Genomic DNA, 10,314 nt, shown 5'->3' on the forward strand with positions numbered 1-10,314 from the left:
AAAAAAAAACCCAAAAAAAACAAAAACAAATCTCAACAAATGTAGTTGATGACCCCTGGTTTATAAGAATAATAATACTTTAGGTGCCAATACTGAAAATATGAGTAAAACAGACAGGAATGTAAAGGTTAGACATTATCCTTTGCCTCCTTTAAGCATTAATTATTAAAACTCTATAGATCAGGGGGTCAGACTCATCTTAGTTTAGGGGCCACATTCAGCCCATTATGATCTTAAGTGGGTCGAACCAGTAAAACAATAACATAAAAAACGGAAAATTACATTATGAAAATGATTACATCTACAAACTGTACTTGAACACAACATGAACAACCTGACATTTCTCATGAACAATAAATGCAATTTTATCAGTATTATACCTCTGCTTATTTACACAAGTGCATTACAACTTATAAATTACAGTGGATCTATAAATGCACAAAACATTTGGTAAAAAGCAAAATATTGTAAAAATTTCATGATCTCTTTTGTTCATATTTGTTCAGGTTATTCACAGTTTTAATTAAAGGACAGTTTGTAAATGTAAATATTTTCATGTAATTTTTTTAAATATATTTTGTATTTTTTAAATTGGACTCAAAGTCAGTGAAAATCACTGCACGCCTCATTCTGGAACAGATGAATGAATGAGGCCGGAAACAACGCGACTCTTACTGATGAGAGCGAGGATTCCAGCAAACGCAGGATCAGATAAAGACGACGCAGGAAGCTTTCGAGAAACAGCGGGGGTTTCCTCTGTCCGGTCTGGATGAACGCAGCTGAAATTCACCGTCTGGGACGTCAGGTCGACGACACACTCGTGGTGACACACACGATTCATGTGGCCGCAGGTGGACTGACCTACGGAAGAAAAGATTTAGTCAGGGTCAAAGGTCAGGAGATGTAAGGGTGTATCTAGAACAGAACAGAACAGAATAGAATAGAATAGAATAGAACACAATAGAACAGAATAGAATAGAATAGAACAGAGAATAGAATAGAACACAATAGAACACAATAGAACACAATAGAACGGAATAGAATAGAATAGAATAGAATAGAATACAATAGAATAGAATAGAACACAATAGAACGGAATAGAATAGAATAGAATACAATAGAATAGAATAGAACACAATAGAACAGAATAGAATAGAACAGAGAATAGAATAGAACACAATAGAACGGAATAGAACAGAATAGAATAGAATAGAACAGCCTTTGTCATTGTGTGTTAAATGAAATTAGGAGTACTGCCTCCGTCAGTGCAACAATATGAATAAAACAAAACAATACATCAGAAAATAAGAATAGAGCAAATATAAAATTACAAAAACTAAAAAGGAAAATAAGAAAATAGAATATAAAATTTAACAAAACTAAAATAAGAATAGAACTAAGAATGAAAACAAATAGACATAAAATATGAACAGACACAATATTTACAATAATAACTGTATTAACAGTGTGTATATCTATGAGAGTCGATCAAAAATAGAGCATTTGTATTTGAATAAATATTGAATAAATATTGCGTCGTTATTGTAAGAACTGTGGATTATTGCACAACTTACTGCACATAATTCACAATTTTACAGGGTTATTGCACAAAACTGGAAGTGATTGCATAAGGACACAGAGGGAAGTGACAGTCCAGAAAGAACCCCAGAGTTATTACTTTGACACTAAATGCTCTGTCCAGGGACCTGGAGCGTTTAGACACTGGGGCGAGCGTTTCATCATTTGTACCGTGTGGTTGAAGTGCGGTCTGAACGATGACGGCGTCGCCCGGAGAGCTGACGTTCTTCAGCAGAACCGTGAACTGAGCGCCGTTGTGTTTGTTTGCTCTGCAGACGGTTTGTGTAACTTCTTCAGTCCAGTAAACAAACCCCTGAAGAAAACAGAAGAACAGAGCAGGAGGAGACTCATCAGCACCACCAGGATGAAGCAGCAACCAAAAAAAAAAAAAAAATAGGACCAACGTCCCTGTATCTCACCGGCATGTTCTATCAAAAATCAATAACAAGTTGAATTTGTGAGGTTGGCAGGTTCTGTCTATGTTCCAGTCCTGTGGTCTGGACACCAAGGTTCTATAGTTTTGGATTTTTCATTATAGTTTAGTTTTAGTTAGTTTGGACTTTTTTCAAATCAAAGGTTATTTCTGTAGCACTTTACGACAACATCAAGAAGCCCAAAGTGCTTTACATCTAAAAGCATGATTAGATTATAAGACAGAAACAGGTTCGACAAGTACCATAAATATGCATAAAACAGTGGGACATAATACACAGTGATAAAAAAAAAAGACCACAGATTAAAACCTGATAGTGCAGTGGTTCCAAGGTTCTAACAGGTTTGGATTTTTCATTATAGTTTAGTTTTAGTTACTTTGGACTTTTTTTCTCTAACTCAGTTTTAATTAGTTTTTAGAGCAGGTTTGATAGTTTTCATTTTCTTCTAGATGCTTAGTTTTAGTATTAGTTTTAGTTCAGTGGTCTCTTTTCTCTTCTTCTCTGTCGTCGTATTCAAATAAATCCCAGACAGGACTCTGCTGCTTTCTCCCAACTTTAGTCTCCATGTTTCCAGGTAGAGTGGGGACCAGAAGACGACTGGAAACCACAGTGAACACAAGTGACGGACCAAAAGGTGTCGTATGGTGACAGCAGCTAAAATTGCTCAAGTGAAATAAATCTATTTCATATCAATCCGACATTGACAAAGATGAAAACTACGAGAATTTTATCCATAATTTTTATCCGCTTTAGTTTTGTAAGGACACAATACAGTTTCAGTTATTGTTTTTTTCTTTTAATTAGAGTTTTTATTTATTTCAGTTCATGAAAATGTTTTTTCAATTCTAGTTTTCGTCATTTCGTTAGTTTTCGTTAACAATAATAACCTTGCTGGATGCAGATCAGTCTCCTAACAGAAGTGGGCGGTACTTTCACTGAAGGAAAACTCAACTCTTTCAAAGTCCATATATGACTTCCTATCAGTGATCAATAGTAACTATACTGATATCTGTAACCATTTACATGTTATAAGCATCAACATATGGACCATTATATGTAAAGGACAATTTTTTGTGTTATAAAATTCGTCAAAAATTCAAAAATTTCTCAAACTGAACAAACTTTGTCGACTTTGTCCAAAGAAAGATACATATAAAATTTGAAAAAAGTTTTCTTCATTTTCCTGATGACTGCAATACTGCACCTCACTAACAACAGCTGTTTGCAACCAGGTAAACTGTTCATGGTCATTTTCACTGGAATCAAGTTTTCTCTGTTTTGCGCTGCATGACCTCCTGCCCACGCACCAGTGTCTGTCCAGGGGCCTCATGGGTAAAGTGTGGTGTACGCACAAAAACCTGGTGTACGCCCTTTTCCCACGCTCACGTTCAGATGTAAAAAGAGCGAAATGACCGTGGAAATGTGAAGTCCTCCACGCCAACTCCACAGCTGGAGTACACATGTTTCTAGTGCTTTGGAACCTTTGGAGACACTTAAAGGAGACACTGGGAAACTGGGAATAATGGGAAAAAGGTCATTCCTCCGACTGATGTGCACATCAGAGACACACAGAAGAACGATGAACACACCGACACGTCATCCTACTGTCAGAGCAGCACATCCACCACCAGAACCAGAACCAGAACCAGACCCTGGACTCATCAAAGCCAGTCCTGCCCAAGAGGACATTCAGCAACAACCACAAAGAGACATGGACACAGAATTCACTGGTTGATGAATGCATTTGCTGTAGTCTTCATGTCTGTCAGAACATTTATGAGTCGGTCCAGTCGCTCACTGACTCCGCTGATTGTCCTCTCTCTGTCCTCTGGTGACCCGGGTCAGTACAGACCCATGTCGGTCAGATGGGCATCATCAGCTGTTGGACCGGAGGATCGGCTAACGCTGGGGTCAACAGGAGCCTCTGTGACAGGAGGATGAGACTGAGTCTGACCGACTTCTGCCTCGTTGTTGGAAAATAATAATTTGATTAAACATGAGTTGAAGTCTATGATTTCCTCTTTGATTTCCTGACATGATCACACATGAACCTTTATCTAGTTTGGCTGTGATCAGACTGTGTATGACCTGTAGAATGAACTAATGCGTGAGTTACACTAATACTAAATCTATATTTACCTGGGGATGATCCACGTCCGCCCCGTCAGACCAGTGTCACCCACAGTAGCACTGACTCTCCGCTCAGTCTCAGTTCGTCTCTTTTCTTCTTCCGCCTGTTTCGTCCTCCGCTTCGCGTCCACTTTGACGTCATCATCTGATCAGGTGAACCCCAGAGGGAATCCCACCTGCAGACCCCGTTTATGCTGATTTGCATATTTAAATGTAGGCGTGGAGAGGGAGGAGTCAGATACTCCAACGTATGCGCTCAATTCCAGCTGATTAGGATGAATAAAGGAAGTGTGCTTGGATTCAGGCGTACGCTCAGTTTTATTCATCTGGATTTTTTTGTGCGTGCAGACTTTTCTGGATTTAAGCATACGCCAGGTTTACGTATGAGTCTTGACACATGAGGCCCCAAGTGTTTTACTAATACTTAAAGGTTAACTGTGTATACTGTATATGTGAACTCATGCTATGGAATGTGTGGGTGGAGCCTTAATTTTTAAAATGTTTCTAATTTATGAATGCTGGTATTTTACTTCTTACCCAGGGACAACAGCTGAAAAACAGATGTTTTGCTAATACTGGCATATTTACAGAAATGTTCCTTAATGTGTACTGTCCCTGCTAAATAAACAAATTATTTTGTTGATTCGTTTAATTTGCACTTCTGTGCATTGAAAATGAACGATGAAAAATCATGAAAATTAAAGTAAACCCACAACACGTGTGTGGAAACGCTGCACCACAGAACACAAAGTTCTACCGTTTACTTCCATTATTCCAGGTTTGTTTTTCTCAAACCTAGAGTCATTTTGTTCATTTTCTTGATTCTCTCCCATGATGCACTTGTGTTTTACCTCAAACACGGCCAGTCCAAAAGGCCGGTCCAGATACCCATTAGACTCGACCACTGCTTTACGGTGACGACCCTCCAGGTCCACTCTGGAGATCCGCCTCAGGTCCTGGTCGACCCAGTAGAGCAGCTGACGAGGCACGTCTATGAACAAACAGACGCCGTTAAACCTCAGACCAACGCTGAGAGAAAGAAAGGATCTAATGGAAGCTGAACATGGATGGGTTCTGGTTCTGGTTCTGGACGTACCCAAGGACAGGGCGACTGGTTTACGGATGGCAGATTTGACCAGGGTCCTCTGGTCCTGGCCGTCCAAACCGGACCGCTCGATCCGCGGAGAGACGCCACATTCAGCCCAGAAAAGCATCCTGGGAAAAAAAACCAAAACACGAGCAGTTCAGGAGGAACCCAGCATCTGCCCCGGACCCGTTCTGATCCAGGTCTGAATTAGACCAGGGGAGTCCAACATGTGGCCCCTGGGCCAAAACCGGCCCTCCACTGGGTCCAGTCCGGCCCATGGGATGAACATGCTACATGATCCATTACATCCATTATTCTGTTCATTTTTGTCCATTTTCTTTTTTATTCTGTTCATTTTTGTCCATTTTCTTTTTAATTCTGTTCATTTTTGTCCATTTTCTTTATCATTCCCTTCATTTTTGTCTATTTTCTTTATTATTCTTTTCATTTTTTGTCTATTTTCTTAGTTATTTTGTTCATATTTAATCATTTTATTGATTATTTTATTGCTTTTGTGATGTTTTTTCATTTTTTGTCTATTTCCTTGATTAGGGATCATTTCTTCTTATTTAATAGGTTGAGTTCACTTTGCAAAAACAGGTACAAATGTCTTTCAAAGGCTGACTTCTGACTCATCCTCTGAGGCTGGACTTTACAACTTTCACTGCAGTAAAGATGAGTCATTACTTGTATTTTTAACGACTATCTGTGCGTCACCATGACAACACCATGAGCGTCGACGGTGTCCGGTTCCTCCGTGTGTAAATTCATAGTGCAGCTGTCCTGTGTTAATGTATAGAAGGTTAGTGCGTGCGCTGCCCTTCCCTGGATAAACAGGAGGGTACTGAGTGTTTTAATCACTATCGGCCGTCCTGTGTGTGTACTGTTCAAACAAACGTTCGCTGTGCAGCCCAGGCTTTTAACGAGTGGACGCGCTTTGAGTCAACACTCGGACACATCCTGGTCCTCGTACCCCTGAAGAGGATCCACAGCCACCGCCGACGGTCGGTCCAACCCCTCCACCAGGACGCGCTGAGCCGAGCCGTCCAGCGCGCCCACCTCCACGGCGCCGCCTTCCGGACCGGTCCAGTACAGGAGGCGGTGGATCCAGTCCACGGCCAGACCCGAAACCGAGCCGCGGGTTTTCAGAACCAGCACCGCATCCTGGAGCTTCTCATCCAGAGAGGTCCTGGAAACACAAGATCGTCAAAGTTTATCATTTTATTCAGCGCGTTGTGCATTTTTACTGATTTTTATTGACTGTTTGTTATGTTTTTAGGAATATATATGTATATGTTTTTTGTATTATTGTATTTGTCATTTGTCCATTTTCTTGGTTATTCTGTTAATTTTTTGCACATTTTCTTCATTATGTTATTTCAGAGTCTTCATTCTTTGGATCATTGTATTCATTATGTTGTTTATTTTAGCCATTGACTATTTGTTATGTTTTTATTATTAAATTACTTTGAATTATTGTATTTATTATTTTGTCCATTTTCTTGATTATTCTGTTAATTTTTGCACATTTTCTTCATTATGTTATTTCAGATTCTTCATTCTTTGGATCAATGTATTCATTACATTGTTCATTTTTACCATTTTCTTGACTATTTGTTATGTTTTTATGAATATATATATATATATATATATATATATATATATATATATATTCATATATATATTGTATTATTGGATTATTATTTTGTTCATTTTGATTATTCTGTTCATTTTTGCACATTTTCTTGATTGTTATTTTAGATTCTTTATTCTTTGGATCATTATATTCATTACATTGTTCATTTATATCCTTTTCTTGACTATTTGTTATGTTTTTAGCAATATATAATTTTTTTTGTAATATTGTATTTATTATTTTGTCCATTTTCTTGATTATTCAGTTAATTTTTGCACATTTTCTTCATTATGTTATTTCAGATTCTTCATTCTTTGGATCATTGCATTCATTACGTTGTTCATTTTTACCATTTTCTTGACTATTTGTTATGTTTATATGAACATATATATATATATATATATATATATATATATATATATATGTATTCATTACGTTGATCATTTTTATTGATTGTCTTGACTATTCGTTATGTTTTTATTATTATATTATTTATTTTGTAGAAGGACTTAAATCTAAAAACAGCTAATTCTCTGTAACTTTTGTTCATTTTTGATCATTTTATTGAATATTTTATGCAATTTACATTTATATTTTGATTTATTTGGTCATTTTCTTTATTATTCTGTTCATGTTTGCCCATTCTGATAATTCTGTTCATTTTTGTTATTGTATTTATTTTTTTTGTCCATTTTCTTGATTATTTAGTTAAATTTTGCCCATTTTCTTCATTGTTATTTCAGATTCTTCATTCTTTGGATCATTGTATTCATAATGCTGTTCATTTTTATTCATTTTCTTGACTATTTGTGATGTTTTTATTATTATTATATTATTTATTTTGTAGGACTTAAATATAAAAATAATTAATTCACTGTAAATTTTGTTCATTTTGATAATTTTTGGAATATTTTGCGAAATTTACATTTATTTCTGCTTGCTTTAATACTTTTTTGCTCATTTTCTTTATTATTCTGTTTTTTCTGTTCAAGTTTTGCCCATTCTGATAATTCTGTTCATTTTTGCTCATTTTCTTCATTGTTATTTCAGATTCTTCATTCTTTTGATCATTGTATTCATTACATTGATCATTTTATTCATTTTCTTGACTATTTGTAATGTTTTTATGGTTATTTTGTTCATTTTCTGGAAGGATTTTCTTGGTTATTATGTTCATTTTATTGAAAGTTCAGATATTTTTATTGATCTTAAGTCATTTTCTTCATTATCCTGGTTCATATTTTCTCATTCTATTGTTTACTCCATTCATTCTCATCCATTCTATTTATTTTTTGTCCACTTACTTTACCATTGTGTTAATTTTGTCTATTTCCCTTATTATTTGGTTCATTTTTATTATTATTCTATCAATTACTTTGTCCATTTTCTTAGTTACTCTTTTCATATTGTCCATTTTCTCGCTTATTTTGTTATTTTTGTCCTTTTCTTTTTATGTTGTTCATCTTGATTATTTTGTCCATTACTTAATACTTTGTTCATTCTTTAATCATTTTATTGATCATCTTGCTCATTTTGTGACTATTCTGTTCATTTGTTTCAATTTTCTATTTCATTCTGCTAATAGTTTTTAATTTTCTGGGATCATTCTGTTCATTTTTGTCCAGTTATCTTCATTTGTCTGGTTTTATTTGGCCTTTCAACACAACTGACTTCACAGTATTCACTTCATCTGCATCCTGGAGCTTTTCATCCATACAGATCCTGGGAACATGCGAGTTAACAGGACTTTAGACGTGATCCATAAAGTAAACAGAGGCCAGTTTTCCAGCTACATGTATCCGCTTAGATCACGGTTAATTGAATTCTGGGTAAATTAAGACTTGTCCAAACTAAAACACGTGGCTGATCAGATGGCCGTTTGTAACTACAGTTCACCTGAGCACAGACGGTTATTACAAGAGGAATTCCAAGTTTCAAGACTATAACTAAACTTGAGTTGACGATTAATCAGATCAATGATATTATTTTCCATTCCGTTACTGCTCTGGTATTCCGCCCACAGAGGTCCTTCTAACCACCCAAAGAGCATCATCTGCACAGCACTGTAGTAATGTTAAATCATTTTTTCATAGTTTGTTTTAACGTTTTGTTTCATCAACTTGATCCATATGAGGAAGAAAGTTTGTGATTTGAGAATGCAGACGGCACCCTTTTTGTTTGAGAGCACAGAGGACAACCTTTTGTTTCATGTTCCCTGCCGAGCTAACCTCTTTAGCATTAACCAGTGATGTTTTGATTATATGTGAAGATGCCTCCACCAGGTCTGGAAGACCTACCCTCCCTTTCCTTGGTGTGAACCCCCCCCCTTCCTGGAGTGCGACCCCCCTCCCCTTTCCCATGAATGTAAATTCTCTTGTCTCCTTCCTAAAGTACAACCCCCTTTTCTTTATTACTTTGTTTGTCTTTTGTTTTCTATTGACTGCTTTGAAGTAACTGTATAAATACCATCTGAAAACGTAGATTCGGGGTCAGACTACTGAAACAGACTCTGTCTGCATCAGTACTCTCACCGTGCTCCAGAACACTAAATAAAGTTACACTCATCGCAGCAAACTTTGAACCACGTTTTGTGATTTCTTCAACACATAAAATAAAAATACTAAATACTTGACTGTCATATACACTACAAACAAAAAGTTAAGGATATTTTTAATTTTTTGGGCTATTTTTTTCAGTTGGGATTCTTGCACAGTGTTTATTTTACTTTTTTGTGTGTGCATTGAAACACATTTTTTTTAATGACCAAACAGTTTTATTTACAAATGGCAAAAATCACAAAAAAAAACAGAAATATCTTTAACTTTTTGTTTGTAGTATACTGGAACCCTTTAAATCCCATTTTTTAATGTAAACAAGCCATATTTTTGGACACAAAAAATATAAAAAATGTAGTTTCTTTTCACCAATATATAACATAAAAATTGGATTAGCAATTTTTTTTTTTTTTTTTTGCAGCCTGGCATATATCAATGCTGAACAACATCATTGGTGAATTTGTATTATTATTTTTTGTGCTAGGTTAAATGTTAAATGCTAAAATGTGTGGATGTGCGTTTTTGCTCACTTTGGAGGTGGGTGCAGTGTAGTAATTTTCTATTATTTACGAAAGTGTTGATTTTAGTGGCTGGGTCAGAATTTTAAAGAAAATGAACAACTTTTGAATTCTACCCAATGCAAACTGTGAAAAATAACATCATATTTTATAACAACTGCAGTGTGCATAATATGCTCACCCGGAAAAAATTATTAGACCATCAAAAGTCATCAAAACAATGGTTCTGCAATCCAGTCCTAACTCCTGTGTGTACCGTGACTAAAACAGAAAAAAAGAAAACATGGAATGTCTAAAAGCACCGTTTCTGTCAGTGCAATGCCATAGATATTGATGGAAGAACTGAAGTGATTTTGGTTTTTATCAAGAAAACATG

At 36.0% G+C, this 10,314-nt stretch overlaps 1 protein-coding gene across 1 annotated transcript in view; it reads right to left on the reverse strand.

The window, feature by feature from the left end:
* The window catches only part of LOC115418151 (low-density lipoprotein receptor-like), a 90,023-nt gene that overhangs the window by 12,264 nt on the left and 67,445 nt on the right, over window positions 1-10,314 (reverse strand). The window contains exons 9-11 of the mRNA XM_030132525.1: window positions 4,994-5,133; window positions 1,750-1,891; window positions 676-861 (exon numbers count right to left, since the gene is read on the reverse strand). Coding sequence (XP_029988385.1) covers window positions 676-861; window positions 1,750-1,891; window positions 4,994-5,133 — 468 coding nt within the window. The remainder of the gene's footprint in view (window positions 1-675; window positions 862-1,749; window positions 1,892-4,993; window positions 5,134-10,314) is intronic.

The sequence above is a fragment of the Sphaeramia orbicularis genome, chromosome 4, assembly GCF_902148855.1.
Source record: "Sphaeramia orbicularis chromosome 4, fSphaOr1.1, whole genome shotgun sequence".
NCBI classification, from domain to species: domain Eukaryota; kingdom Metazoa; phylum Chordata; class Actinopteri; order Kurtiformes; family Apogonidae; genus Sphaeramia; species Sphaeramia orbicularis.